The following is a 16,465-nucleotide window of genomic DNA, read 5'->3' on the forward strand; positions in this document are numbered from 1 at the left end:
TTCGTTGGGTGCAAGAGAATGACTGGGGGTGACGTAGAGGGGAGGAGCTATATAGCAGCTCTGCTGGGTGAATCCTCTTGCACTTCCTGTTGGGGAGGAGTTAATATCCCAGAAGTAATGATGACCCGTGGACTGACCACACTTAACAGGAGAAATTGCATGCTCTTTCTGAATCATGAAATAAAAAATGTGGGTTTCATGTCCCTTTAGGTCTGAAGGGATATACAGAATAGAACTTCTATTCCTTTTAGCTTGCAAATAAATACATTAAATAAACCCCCAAAAATGCACATGCATACACTAAAACTATAATAAAAATACACAGCTATTTTACTTACAACAGGGTTTGAGAAATCTCACAAGCACACAGTTTTTGCATTACCTCACATATATATATATATATATATATATATATATATATATATATATATATATATATATATATATATATATTTAAAAAAATTGTGGCCGTCTCCTCAATATTCTATTTTAGGAATGGCCAACTGGTGTCATATGGGCCTCTGCACTAGTTATGGTGGCACCCATAAAAGAAGAACTAAGTATATGTGCAATAGTTTTTGTGGCCCCAGGAAATAACAAAAGTAAAATGTGTGCCTTGGAGGGAAGAACAGCAGACAGTAGGTACTAGGGATGCACCGAAATTTCGGCCGCAGAAAGTTTCGGCCGAAAATAGCCTTTTTGGCTATTTCGGTTTTCGGGTTTTTTGCCTGTTATTTTCGGTAAAATTATTGTGCACCATGTTTCAAATTTGATGCTAGCCTAGAGCTGCTGTTTAAGTTTATTACTTGACTTACTGTTCTGCATATAATGAGTTTTGTAGGACTATATTTTATTTGGATAATTGGTAAAAAAAAAAAAACAGTTAAATATGATTCTGTTACATAGAACTAATTGAAAAATACAGTATATTGATATTTATAATTGTTTTAAGTAAGGAAACATTTTGGCCGAAAATTGCATTTTTTTCTTTTTTTTTTTTCTTCTTGGTAAAATTATTGTGTAGCATATTATTGTTTTAAGATATTTTGGTCCAATTTTAGTGTATTACTTTCAATAAAAGTGTGGGCTTTTTTATTGGCTCTAATTATGCAAAAAAAAAAACTAAAAAAAATTAATTTGAAAAAACACATTTTCGGTATCAGTTTCGGTTTTCGGCCAAGTGCATCCCGGATTTTCGGATTCAGTTTCGGTCCAGAATTTCCATTTCGGTGCATCACTAGTAGGTACCCAGCAACATTACATAAATCTCTCCCTATATCACTCAACATTTCAGGAAATATATTCTGATCAATGTTTTCAATAACCATAAATCTATGTGCGTCCCTTAAAGGGACATTCCAGCCAAAATTTGAATCCACATGTATGTATTTCAGTTTTTAATAGAAGTATTTTTGTATTATACAAGTATTTGCAAAAATGCTTCTAATAAAATCTATAGCTGTTTCAAAAGTGTTTTTATATATGCACTGTGCACCAGCATTTTAAACACAGCACTTGCTCAGACAGCCTAAGGTACTTATACCATCTGGTAATGACTCAATTTATTAATTGCTGACATGATTTCAGCCCCACTGACCCTCTGAGCAGCTGCAGTATTTAAAATGCTAACACACTGAGAATATTTAGCTATGCTTCAGATGAATGTGCAGAGAAAAATGTTAACAGTAAAACAGTGACGGCATTTAATAGAAGCATTTTTGCCAATCCATGTATATTGCAAATATGTTTTTATTCAAATATGTTATTCATCTACAGGTATGTGCATTTACATTTTGGCTGGAATGTCCCTTTAAGGCCTTTGAAATATTCATCTGCACCCCTCATGTGTTAGACTTTAATTGCTTTATATGGTTAACTCTTAACTAACAAACAAAAAAAATTGGTTTGAGAAAATCATAGAGGATTAGGGGCAAACACAAATATCATTAAAAGCTTTCATTTTCTAGCTTTATTTAATATCAGACTATTATTAGGAAGTGAATGATATATAGCAGTTTACTTTATTTAATGAGCTGTATAAAATTTATTTGAAGGAGGGTTTTCTTTCTAATAATACCAAAAAGATTTCAAAACTTTAGATATGTGGTATGTTTTACATAGAAGTACCCAACACTGTAATAACGGCCTATGGATATGCAGGAGCTTTTAGTAATAACCTTTAAGCATTAGTAATTATGTAAAAAAAAAATCACATGATTTACCTTCAGGTGGTGGCGGAGGGAACTCTTCTATATCCACATTTTCAAGATTCTCCATTTTTCCCAGCAAACACTATAAAGCTTCAGACCAATATAAAGCCCTGTATATGAAATGTGAAGACAAATAAATAGAGTTTTCATTAATGGAGAGGTCAGAAAAAAAGCTTATACATTTTGAGCCAGATTACGAGTGGAGGGCAAATTAATGCTTCTGCCTGAGCGGTAATTGCGCTAGAAGTAAGATGTTTTGCACTTGTCTGGTTGCGGTCATATAACAAGTTGGAAGTAAACTGTTTTTGCTCTCGGGCGAACTCCTATAAACGCAAAAAGCCAAAAATAGAATATCGCGTGCCTGTTCACGTATTCCCCCATAGAAGTCAATGGAGAAAAAAAACCTAACACCCCACTCTCGCACAAAGACACAATCGCATATTCTAATTTGTACTAACCTGACATGAAAATATGAATATTACACATTCAAATTTTCTTCACATAGCAGAATATATTCTATTTATTCATAATTACATATATATTGGTACAATATATATTTATACCTATTATACATACACATGATTATATATAGGTACTAGGGTGACCATATTGCCGCTTTAAAAAGGGACACACATGAAAAATACATATGTCTTATCCAGAACCTTTCTTTAAACAGCCATGAAAAAAGCCCTGACATATGTATTTTTCATATGTGTCCCTTTTTAAAGCGTGTGCAATCCCGTGCGAGCAGGAGCTGTCAATCTCCCCGGTCGGACTATAACGGGGAGATTAAAATTTGCCACTTTAGAGGTAGCGAAAGGTTAGGAAAGTGATGACCTCTGCTTGTTAAATATAGCGTGCAGGTTCTCTTTTGGGGTCGAAAGGCTTGCAAAGCCTTTGATAAATCAACCCCTAACAGTGGCAAAATAGGAAACCTAAAAATGTTTGTTCATGATTCAGACAGAGCATGCAATTTTAAACAACTTTCTAATTTACTTCCATAGTCAGTTTTTCTTTGTTTCATTTTGTATCTTTTGTTGTAAAACAGAGACATGTTCTTAGGAGCCAGCCCATTTCTGGAGCACTATATGGCAGCAGTTTTGCAAGAGCACTAGATCGCAGCACTATTTCCTGCCATGTAGTGCTTCAGATGCTTTCAACATAGAAATATCATGTGAGTGAAGCAAATTTAATAACATAAGTAAATTGGAAAATGTTTTTAAAATGGTATACTCTGTCTGAATCACAAAAGAATAATGTGGGGTGTTTTATATCCCTTTAAACGTTCTAACAGTAGAAACACCATGTAAGTAAACCCTGGTTATAATTGTATCGTAATATCATAATTAAAATCTTTTAACCCCTTCTCTACCGGGAGTTTCAGAGAATTACCCGGACAGTTCGGGTTTCCAGTTGTGGGTTTGGTGGGAAGCAGCCACAGGCAAAAAAGGTGACATGCCTACAGTTATTTCTCTCTTGTGTCGGTGTGTGTAAGTGGCTTTGTGTGTGAGTGTGACTCTGATTGTCAGTGTCTGTGTGTGTGTGTCTGAGTGAGAGTGAGTGTGTTTGTGTGTGTGTGTGTGTGTGTGTGTGTGGGAGAAAGAGAGAGAATGTCTGTGAGAGTGTGTGTGTGTGTTAGTGTGAGAGAGAGCATTAGTGTATTTGTGTGTGTGTTTGTGAGATTGAGATTGTAAATATATATGTGCAAGGCTGTGTTTATGTGCTATTATATATAGTGCGTGCTCTGGGGGAAGAAAAAAAAATAAAAAAAATAAAAATTGTTATGCTCTGCACGGCGCAAGAGTGTTCGTGTTTGGCCTGAATTAAAGGTGGCAATCTGAGATCTAGGCCCATTTTAGTATATTTGATGCCACTATTTGGCCACCAAATTACTATCATGTAAACAAATTAACTTTTTCGCAAACTTTGTGTTTCTCAATGAAATTATTTACACACAACTACAGCAGTCATAAGACAAAAGGTTGTAAAAGATTCTCTGGAATCCGCATTAGCAGACACAAATGGCTTTGCCATTGGTTTTTGATAATTAGAAGGCCACTAATTGCAGCTGTGCACTACACTTGAAATTCCTGACAGTGAAGGGGTTAATCAGTTAGCTTGTAAAGTTAATTTCTGCTGTAGTGTAGAGATTGGCCTCCTACCTGACACCTCCCAAACAGCTATCTTCCCACCAGTGCAGTGGACCCCCCTTTCAGATCACTTATTTTTCAGTAATGTAGGGTCCCCCTCTAGCCCATCTTAGCATCATCAGCGATCCTCTTACATATAGTATTATATATGTGTTTTTAAAATGTTGGAAAAACTATGTATTGCTATGTTCCCTTATTACCTTTTAACTTCCCAATAAACACAAACACAAAGAAACTTCCTAAGAAAAGATACGAGAAGAGGCAAAAAGGTTTACTCTTGATAACAGCTATAAAACATTATGATGACTTTTATCAAGAACAATATCTTGGCATTACTAATTTAACAAATGTCTAACTCCGCACCATTTACTGTGCACGCACAAGAGTGTCATTTTCTGCTGGTTTCTTGATGTTGCAAAGGAAATAAAGCCCTTGTAAATGCAGTATCTGCCCTTTCAACAGCTCACATATAATTTTCAACTTACCAGGATATAAAGGTCAAACATTAAATGTGCATGGGTGTATTTAAATTTAGCAAAAATCCTTCTAGTAAAAAGTTATTACTGTTTTTACGCACATATGCTGTAAGTGGTCCATGCACCAGCATTCAAACAGAATTCTGAGCAGGCATGGTGTTTGAATCCTGATGCACTAGTCACACGTAGCATATGTGCATATGTGGTTGAAACAGTAATAACTTCTACTAGAAGCATTTTTGTTAATAAGAAGCTAGTGCAAAGATGCCTCTTTTTTAAAGCTGAAATGCATTCGAGAGTATTTCAATTTTGACTTTGTATACCTTTAAAGGGACAGTAAACACCAAAAATGTTTTTGTTTAAAAAGATAAATAATCCCTTTATTTACCATTCCCCAGTTTTGTATAATTAGCACTTTTATATTAATATACTTTTTACCTCTGTGATTACCTTGTATCTAAGTTTATGCAAGTTTAGCCTCCTTATCTCAAATATTTTAACAGACTTGCATTTCAGGCAACTAGTGCTGACTCTTAAATACTCCACGGGTGTGAGCATAATGTTGTCTATATGGCAAAAGAGAGAGCGCAGCCTCCATTCTGAGATACTGTCAGCTGCTGTCGGTCGGCTTCCAAAAAAGGCAGAGGCTAAGCTCAATCAAGTAAAAAATCCTTAATTAATACAATGGTTAAAAACATCAGCACACACACTTCTCAACGTACAGAAACCATCTGACACTTTTCACGCCTCTGATTGGCGCTTTTTCAAAGATGACATAACAGAGGATTCCTCTTTTATATTCTGTTACTCCCCTCCTCCTTTGTTCATGCTGCCCTTCAGGATACATTGTTGTTAGCGTTCAGATTTATACACAATGTTGCTTAAAGGAACAATGCCGTAATGTAAGCACTTCAGTATTTTCTCTATATGGGTCCGCTAAATCAATGTCATTCTACTTTTGTTCATGCTTATATAGCCGGTATTTCTCGGGATACAACTCTCCCATTAAACTTTACACTATAAAAAATTATAAACATAATTTAAAATTCAAACAGGGGCACTTTCATTCATCAAAGTTTACAAAGCAACCGTTTTGATTAAAAACTTACCTCTCTTCTTTGCACAGCCAGAGCAACTTCCCCCACCCGGAGATCCTCTCTTCACACATCATCAATGACTAATCCAGCTTCCTACAATCACGGCATGGCCTCAGGCAAAGACTACCCTGGGCGGAAAGCCGTGATTGCAGGAAGCTGGATTAGTCATTGATGATGTGTGAAGAGAGGATCTCCGGGTGGGGGAAGCTGCTCTGGCTGTGCAAAGAATAGAGGTAAGTTTTTAATCAAAACGGTTGCTTTGTAAACTTTGATGAATGAAAGTGCCCCTGTTTTTAATAGTATTTTTAAAAAACGGGCTCTCATTCATCAAAGTTTCCCTTCACTTTAATAATAATCATGACAAAGTTGTTATGTTTTTTCTGTCTGTAGTTACTCCAGCAGACTTAATTCTGTCACTTGGCTTACTAAGGCCTAGATTTGGAGTTTGGCGTTAGCCGTGAAAACCAGCGTTAGAGGCTCCTAACGCTGGTTTTAGGCTAACTCCGGTATTTGGAGTCACTCAAAATAGGGTCTAACGCTCACTTTTCAGCCGCGACTATTCCATACCGCAGATCCCCTTACGTCAATTGCGTATCCTATCTTTTCAATGGGATCTTTCTAACTCCGGTATTTAGAGTCGTGTCTGAAGAGAGCGTTAGACATCTAACGACAAAACTCCAGCCGCAGAAAAAAGTCAGTAGTTAAGAGCTTTCTGGGCTAACGCCGGTTCATAAAGCTCTTAACTACTGTACTCTAAAGTACACTAACACCCATAAACTACCTATGTACCCCTAAACTGAGGCCCCCCCCACATCGCCGCCACTCGATTAAATTTTTTGAACCCCTAATCTGCCGACCGCCACCTACGTTATCCTTATGTACCCCTAATCTGCTGCCCCTAACACCGCCGACCCCTGTATTATATTTATTAACCCCTAATCTGCCCCCCACAACGTCGCCGCCAGCTACCTACAATAATTAACCCCTAATCTGCCGACCGCAAAGCGCCGCCACCTACATTATAGCTATGTACCCCTAATCTGCTGCCCCTAACACCGCCGACCCCTATATTATATTTATTAACCCCTAATCTGCCCCCCTCAACGTTGCCTCCACCTGCCTACACTTATTAACCCCTAATCTGCCGAGCGGACCGCACCGCTACTATAATAAAGTTATTAACCCCTAATCCGCCTCACTAACCCTATAATAAATAGTATTAACCCCTAATCTGCCCTCCCTAACATCGCCAACACCTAACTTCAATTATTAACCCCTAATCTGCCGACCGGAGCTCACCGCTATTCTAATAAATGTATTAACCCCTAAAGCTAAGTCTAACCCTAACACTAACACCCCCCTAACTTAAATATAATTTTAATCTAACGAAATTAATTAACTCTTATTAAATAAATTATTCCTATTTAAAGCTAAATACTTACCTGTAAAATAAACCCTAATATAGCTACAATATAACGAATAATTACATTGTAGATATTTTAGGATTAATATTTATTTTACAGGCAACTTTGTAATTATTTTAACCAGGTACAATAGCTATTTAATAGTTAAGAACTATTTAATAGCTAAAATAGTTAAAATAATTACAAATTTACCTGTAAAATAAATCCTAACCTAAGTTACAATTAAACCTAACACTACACTATCAATAAATTAATTAAATAAAATACCTATAATTATCTACAATTAAACCTACCACTGCACTATCAATAAATAAATTAAATACAATACCTACAAATAACTACAATGAAATAAACTATCTAAAGTACAAAAAAATAAAAAAATATTTACAAACATAAGAAAAATATTACAACAATTTGAAACTAATTACACCTACTCTAAGCTCCCTAATAAAATAACAAAGACCCCCAAAATAACAAAATGCCCTACCCTATTCTAAATTACTACATTTCAAAGCTCTTTTACCTTACCAGCCCTGAACAGGGCCCTTTGCGGGTCATGCCCCAAGAAATTCAGCTCTTTTGCCTGTAAAAAAAAAACATACAATACCCCCCCCCAACATTACAACCCACCACCCACATACCCCTAATCTAACCCAAACCCCCCTTAAATAAACCTAACACTAAGCCCTTGAAGATCTTCCTACCTTGTTTTCACCCTACCAGGTTCACCGATCCGCCCTGAAGAGCTCCTCCGATGTCCTGATCCAAGCCCAAGTGGGGGGCTGAAGAGGTCCATGATCCGGCTGAAGTCTTCATCCAAGCGGGAGCTGAAGAGGTCCATGATCCGGATGAAGTCTTCATCCAAGCGGGAGCTGAAGAGGTCCATGATCCGGATGAAGTCTTCTATCAACGGCATCGTCAATCTTCTTTCTTCCGGATCCATCTTGCAGACCTCCGACGCGGAACATCCTCTTCTCCCGACGCCTACTAGCCGAATGACGGTTCCTTTAAGGGACGTCATCCAAGATGGCGTCCCTCGAATTCCGATTGGCTGATAGGATTCTATCAGCCAATCGGAATTAAGGTAGGAATATTCTGATTGCCTGATGGAATCAGCCAATCAGAATCAAGATCAATCCAATTGGCTGATCCAATCAGCCAATCAGATTGAGCTTGCATTCTATTGGCTGATCGGAACAGCCAATAGAATGCAAGCTCAATCTGATTGGCTGATCGAATCAGCCAATCGGATTGAACTTGATTCTGATTGGCTGATTCCATCAGCCAATCAGAATATTCCTACCTTAATTCCGATTGGCTGATAGAATCCTATCAGCCAATCGGAATTCGAGGGACGCCATCTTGGATGACGTCCCTTAAAGGAACCGTCATTCGGCTAGTAGGCGTCGGGAGAAGAGGATGTTCCGCGTCGGAGGTCTGCAAGATGGATCCGGAGGAAAGAAGATTGAAGATGCCGTTGATAGAAGACTTCATCCGGATCATGGACCTCTTCAGCTCCCGCTTGGATGAAGACTTCAGCCGGATCATGGACATCTTCAGCCCCCCGCTTGGGCTTGGATCAGGACATCGGAGGAGCTCTTCAGGACGGATCGGTGAACCTGGTAGGGTGAAAACAAGGTAGGAAGATCTTCAGGGGCTTAGTGTTAGGTTTATTTAAGGGGGGTTTGGGTTAGATTAGGGGTATGTGGGTGGTGGGTTGTAATGTTGGGGGGGGTATTGTATGGTTTTTTTTACAGGCAAAAGAGCTGAATTTCTTGGGGCATGACCCGCAAAGGGCCCTGTTCAGGGCTGGTAAGGTAAAAGAGCTTTGAAATGTAGTAATTTAGAATAGGGTAGGGCATTTTGTTATTTTGGGGGTCTTTGTTATTTTATTAGGGGGCTTAGAGTAGGTGTAATTAGTTTAAAATTGTTGTAATATTTTTCTTATGTTTGTAAATATTTTTTTATTTTTTGTAACTTAGTTCTTTTTTATTTTTTGTACTTTAGATAGTTTATTTCATTGTAGTTATTTGTAGGTATTGTATTTAATTTATTTATTGATAGTGTAGTGGTAGGTTTAATTGTAGATAATTATAGGTATTTTATTTATTTAATTAATTTATTGATAGTGTAGTGTTAGGTTTAATTGTAACTTAGGTTAGGATTTATTTTACAGGTAATTTTTTTATTATTTTAACTAGGTAACTATTAAATAGTTCTTAACTATTTAATAGCTATTGTACCTGGTTAAAATAATTACAAAGTTGCCTGTAAAATAAATATTAATCCTAAAATAGCTACAATGTAATTATAATTTATATTGTAGCTATATTAGGATTTATTTTACAGGTAAGTATTTAGCTTTAAATAGGAATAATTTATTTAATAAGAGTTAATTAATTTCGTTAGATTAAAATTATATTTAATTTAGGGGGGTGTTAGTGTTAGACTTAGCTTTAGGGGTTAATACATTTATTATAGTAGCAGTGAGCTCCGGTCGGCAGATTAGGGGTTAATGTTTGAAGTTAGGTGTCGGCGATGTTAGGGAGGGCAGATTAGGGGTTAATACTATTTATTATAGGGTTAGTGATGCGGATTAGGGGTTAATAACTTTATTATAGTAGCGCTCAGGTCCGCTCGGCAGATTAGGGGTTAATAAGTGTAGGCAGGTGGAGGCGACGTTGAGGGGGGCAGATTAGGGGTTAATAAATATAATATAGGGGTCGGCGATGTTAGGGCAGCAGATTAGGGGTACATAAGGATAATGTAAGTAGCGGCGGTTTACGGAGCGGCAGATTAGGGGTTAAAAATAATATGCAGGGGTCAGCGATAGCGGGGGCGGCAGATTAGGGGTTAATAAGTGTAAGGTTAGGGGTGTTTAGACTCGGGGTACATGTTAGGGTGTTAGGTGCAGACGTAGGAAGTGTTTCCGCATAGCAAACAATGGGGCTGCGTTAGGAGCTGAACGCAGCTTTTTTGCAGGTGTTAGGTTTTTTTTCAGCTCAAACAGCCCCATTGTTTCCTATGGGGGAATCGTGCACGAGCACGTTTTTGAGGCTGGCCGCTGGCGTAAGCAACTCTGGTATCGAGAGTTGAAGCTGCGTTAAAAATGCTCTACGCTCCTTTTTTGGAGCCTAACGCAGCCTTTTTGTGGACTCTCAATACCAGAGTTATTTTTATGGTGCGGCCAGAAAAAAGCCGGCGTTAGCTACGCGGGTCGTTACCGACAAAACTCTAAATCTAGGCCTTAGAGAACTAATGTTATTGTTGCTGTGGGAAACATTTTATAGGTCAATATCCCATCTTTTATTAAGGCCTTTTGGCTCTATTGTATCCACTTCACTTCTTTATCTAGCAACAACTTCATTCCATCTCCCCCTCTGTATAGTTTTGGTATAAAATCTATTGCCATAAATTCAAAGGCTTTCTTTTTTTCCTCATGTGTGTTAAAATGTTTCCCTATTGGGATTCGGGGCGTCTTGATCTATGGCATTTAAAATGTTCCTGCACCCTATTTTTAAAAAAATCGGCTCGTACACCCTACATATTGTTTTTTGCAAACCTTATACTTTATTAGGTATATTACAAACCACCTACTGTTGCAATCTGTCCTTATGTTTATTACGTACTGTGTACTTTTTGAATTTGACTAAAAGAAATGTGTAACCTTTCCATATTTGCAACTTATGCAGGGATTTCCTCCACATTTAAACTGCCATTTTCTAGTAAGCCAGTGTTCCTTAGGGCTTGGTCTCTTATTTCCTTTGTATTCAAATGGTGGTAGTTGTGATTCTAATGTTCTAGCCATTTAAACTGAAAACCTAATTCCTTTGGCTATCTCATCTGTCAACTAAATGTCCTGTTCTAGTATATTAATATTGTTTTTGATTATGTTACATATTTGTCGATATTGTTGACTGTATGTTGTTACAAAAACATAAATTATACTTACCAGATATTTTAATTTCCTTCTGTATAAGGAGAGTCCACGGCTTCATTCCTTACTGTTGGGAAATGCTGAACCTGGCCACCAGGAGGAGGCAAAGACACCCCAGCGATACCTCTCCCACTTCCCCTATCCCCCAGTCATTCTGCCGAGGGAACAAGGAACAGTAGGAAAAATATCAGGGTATAAAAGGTGCCAGAAGAAAAACCTAATTTAGGGGGCCGCCCATCGGAGAAGCACGGGCGGGAGCCGTAGACTCTCCTTATACAGAAGGAAATTAAATTATCTGGTAAGCATAATTTATGTTTAACTTCTTTATATAAGGAGAGTCCACGGCTTCATTCCTTACTGTTGGGAAACTTATACCCAAACTTTAGAGAACACTGAATAATAACGGGAGGGAAAAAAAAATAGAGGCGGACCCTAATCTGAGGGCACCACAGCCTGCAAAACCTCTCTCCCGAAGGCTGCTTCAGCTGAAGCAAAAACATTAAACTTGTAAAAATTTTAAAAAGTTTGTAAGGAGGACAAATCTGATCCATAGAGGCCTCATTCTTAAAGGCCCAAGAGGAAATCACGGCTCTAGTAGAACGATCCGTGATTCCCTGAGGAGGTCTATGTCCCGTTGTTTCATAAGCTTAGCGGATAAGACTCCTGAACCAAAAAGATAAGGAAGTCGAAGAGACATTCTGACCCTTACGCTTCCCAGAATATTCCACAAACAAGGAAGAAGTTTGTCTAAAATCCTTAGTAGCTTGAAGATAAAACTTAAAGGCACGAACCATGTCCAAATTATGAAGTAAACGTTCCTTCGAAGAAGGATTAGGACACAAAGAAGGGACCAAAATCTCTTGATCGATGTTGCGGTCTGACACGACTTTAGGGAGAAACCCTAACTTAGTACATAGGACAGCCTTATCCAAATGGAACACCAGATGAGGAGGCTCACATTGCAAGGCGGCAATTTCAGAAACTCTGTTCGCCGAAGCGATAGCCAGTAGAAAAAGAACATTCCAGGACAACAACTTAATGTCAATTTCATGCATAGGCTCAAACGGATCCGTTGCAAAACCTTAAGAACCAGATTCAGACTCCAAGGGGGAGCCGAAGATCTGAACACCTTAAGGAGCCTTAACAAAAGACTGAACATCTGGAAGCTCAGAGAGCCTCTTGTGTAGCAAAGCAGACAAGGCCGAAATCTGTCCCCTCAGGAAACTGGCCGAAAGACCCTTCTCCAGACTATCCTGGAAAAACAACAGAATCCTGGCAACCTTTACTTTATGCCAAGGAATTTCACGCTCCTCACACCAGAATAAGTAGGTTCTCCACATCTTATGATAGATGCGACGAGTAGTTGGCTTACGAGCTTGAATAAGAGCATCAATAACCCTCTCAGAAAAACCTCTCTAGGCAAAGACTAAGCGTTCAATCTCCACGCAGTCAGTCTCAGAGAATCTAGATTTTGATGGACAAAAGGACCTTGTTCCAGCAGATCCCTGCGACAAGGTAACTTCCATGGAGGGAAAGATCACATCCTCACTAGATCCGCGAACCACGTCCTTCGCGGCCACAATGGAGCAATCAGTATTACTGATGCCTGGTCCTGCTTGATGCGGGCCACTACCCGAGGAAGGAGTGGTAATGGGGGAAACAGGTGGATCAGATTGAACCCCCAAGGCACCGCTAATGTATCTATTAGCTCCACCTGAGGATACCTGGACCTCAACCCATATCTGGGTAGTTTGGTATTGAGACGAGAACACATGAGATCTATCTCTGGCGACCCCGACATGTAGCATATCTCCACAAACACTACAGGATGGAGAGACCATTCCCCCGGATGAAAGGATTGTCTGCTGAGAAAATCTGCTTCCCAGTTGTCCACAATCGGAATGTGGATCGCTGACAACAAACATCCGTGGACCTCCACCCACTCCAGAATCCGAGATACTTCCCTCATGGCTAGGGAACTTTTCGTTCCCCCCTAATGGTTGATGTAAGCCACCGAGGTTATATTGTCTGATTGATATATTGTCTGATCTGATAAACCGGGACGAACCCAGAAGAAGCCAGGTCTTCAGAGCATTGTAGATTGCTTGAAGTTTCAGAATGTTGATCGAGAGGGAGCGGTCCTCCTGAGACCACAGGCCCTGTGCCTTCTTGGCACCCCAAACAGCTCCCCATCATGAGAGGCTCGCATCCATAGTCACAATCTCCCAGGATGGTCATAGAAAGGATGTCCACAGATCCATCAGAGCCATCAAGAGACGACCGGCTGTCCAGTGAAATCTGTTGAGACAGATCCGAATGATCGCCGTTCCACTGTCTCAGCATGCACAGCTGTAACGGTCTGAGATGGAACCTTGCAAAGGGAATTATGTCCATGCTGGACACCATGAGACCAATTACCTTCATACACTGAGCCACAGATGGCCTTAAGGAGGTCTGGAGGGCAAGACAAATGCCAATGCTAGCTTGCACCACCTCTGGTCAGTTAGAAATATCTTCATGGATACTGAATCTATTATAGTACCCAGGAATTCTACCCTGGTGCTTGGAATAAGATAACTCTTTTTTTAAGTTGATCTTCCATCCATGTGATCGGAGTGAGAGAAGAGATACCGAATGGTCCTCCGCTAGACGAAACGAAGGTGCTTGAACCAGAATGTCATCCAAGTAGGGAGTTACTGCTATACCTTGGGTTCTGGCGATGGCCAGGAGAGCCCCTAGAACCTTTGTAAAGATATTTGGGGCCATGGCTAGACCAAACGGAAGTGCAATGAACTGGAAGTGCTGATCCATAAACGCAAACCTTAGGAACTGGAAGTGGTCTTAAAATAATGGTGAGAGACAGCGCTTGGGACAGTACTGAAGTCGCTTTAAAACATAGGTGTCTAGACTCACCTAGAAAATGGCAGAAGTTAGAATAAGTGTCAAGAGCGCCAACGGTAAAGGTTAAAAGGAGTATTTAATACATAAATACTAAAACATTAAAAACTAATATGTGTAACATATGATAAACAATGAGTAGGTAAAACAGTGTGCTATCAAGATCAACCTCTGCAGTAAAATCAACACTGTACATACATATATACAGACAGAAAATATATAAAAAATATATATATGATTTAAAACATATAAATGAACTATCTAAGGTGCACCTTTAGATCAGATGTTCTTCAAAAAAAGGGTCCCAATTGGCTGATAAAGTCACAAGAGAGAAAGTCACAAACAAAATGTCTCAAATGTTGGCGTATTCCAAAAGGTGATGTGTATCAATAGGTGATAGTGATAACAAGTGATGATAAGATCCAAATATAAAAACAATTTTCCAAAAAATGAAAAAGTGAAAAAAAAAAAAAAAGGAATGTGATGTGAAAATCAAAAAAGACAAAACTGTCGAAAAAATTATGAATATATTGTGTCCAAGTGAAAACTTAAAATGTGATAAAAAAATAAATAAATCTCTCTCAGATGAAGATGGTGTTCTTAGGTGATGATTCGTGTTATCATGTGTATAACCTGTAAAACATATAACGCATAGTGCAATACCGCTAAAAATAATATAAAACAAATTGAAATGAGGCTTACCAAACTATCAACGCGTTTCGGCCCTTGGTATTGGGCCTTTATCAAGAATAAAGATTGGTAATTTCATACAGCCTTATATACTGAATGTACTAGTGTAGTGTAGCTTCACTTCCTGTACTGTTTTGGCACCAAAAAAAAATTCACTTCCTGTGTGTCACATAGCGTTTCCCTATGTGCAACTTCTTATTGCCTACCGGAAGTGACATCATCCATCATTGTCACTTCTGGGTTAACATGAACATATAGATAGATGCTTTCAGTTTAGATGCCTTTTGTGTTTATGTGGCTCCTATTAATAGCGTGAGTGCAACAATCATATGAAGAATCTGTTCCCTGTTATGTTCTCTTTATGTTGGTGCGGTGCGGTTGATCAAGTTGCGCATTAGTATCGGAACTTACCGGAAGTGACGTATACTTCAACGTTACTTCCGGATGGACGGTTATAGTCTAGTTACGGATACAGCTACATGTCAAAACCAAACAACGGAAATGACGTTCATATCGTTGTCCGCATCGTGGCACCCAAAATGTAAATCGCCATGTGCTAGGAATAGGTACATGTATATCTCTCTCATCAGTTTTTTGAGGAGTTAATACATAAAGTAAAGGGAAAAGTATGTGAATGGGATAACTTATTTTCACGATGTCCTAGGAATAGGTACATATATGTGTGACGCCATTTAAATTTTTCAAGTGCTTAGTGTCTTTAAGATAGCCTGGTAATTGTTCAACTAGTGGCTGTAGAATATTGTTGAGCCATTCTCCCAAGTGTTCCCCCAGGGATCCTATACCTGATACTATGGGACTCCTTGGGGGAGTTCTCACCCTTATGAATTTTTGAAACACGTCTAAAGTTTGCTATTCTTGGGTATTTGGGAATCAAATATACAGTGTCCTCATCTGTAAGAAATCCTGTTTTCCAAAATTAAAGTATATTTTCTAGCTCTCTTTTGTATTTATTAGTGGTATCAATTTAATGTAAATTTCTTGAATGTTATCTATATGGCACACATGAACTAACGCCCTCTAGCTGCGAAACTGTCAAATGTACTCAGATAAGAGGCCGCCTTCAAGGGCTTAGAAATTAGCATGAGTCTACCTAGGTTTAGCTTTCAACTAAGAATAACAAGAGAACAAAGCAAATTGGAAAGTTGTTCAAAATTACATGCCCTATCTGAATCATGAAAGTTTAATTTAGATTTTATTGTCCCTTTAATGGTCAATTACAATATGTTACAGTCTGATAAAAATGATATGCAAAAATCAACACTCCTTTACATTCAAAAGTGACACTTTTTATATATTAATAAGAAATCTAGAGAATTATGAAGTTGACATCGCTATGTCATTTCACACAAGAACACTTGATAGCTCTCAAAGCCAACTGGTTGAAGATCTCATGTAAATCACTGTAACTGCTCTCTTACAGAAATAAATGGGAGGATGTGAAGCTTCAAAATATTTCCATTAGAACATTCCTAAGATACACTGATAGTACCTCCTCCATCTGAGCAGTATATTAAAGAATGCTTAAAACCTCATTCAGCTGAAAAACCCAGTTGGATAAACTT

The 16,465-nt window shown here is 38.6% G+C and overlaps 1 protein-coding gene across 3 annotated transcripts in view; it reads right to left on the reverse strand.

The window, feature by feature from the left end:
- The window catches only part of ARHGEF10 (Rho guanine nucleotide exchange factor 10), a 595,236-nt gene that overhangs the window by 514,730 nt on the left and 64,041 nt on the right, over positions 1 to 16,465 (reverse strand). For all 3 annotated transcript variants that reach the window (XM_053710365.1, XM_053710363.1, XM_053710364.1), the window contains one exon: positions 2,223 to 2,320. In XM_053710365.1, the coding sequence (XP_053566340.1) occupies positions 2,223 to 2,277 (55 nt within the window). In that variant the 5' untranslated portion in view covers positions 2,278 to 2,320. The remainder of the gene's footprint in view (positions 1 to 2,222; positions 2,321 to 16,465) is intronic.

The sequence above is a fragment of the Bombina bombina genome, chromosome 4, assembly GCF_027579735.1.
Source record: "Bombina bombina isolate aBomBom1 chromosome 4, aBomBom1.pri, whole genome shotgun sequence".
NCBI classification, from domain to species: Eukaryota; Metazoa; Chordata; class Amphibia; order Anura; family Bombinatoridae; genus Bombina; species Bombina bombina.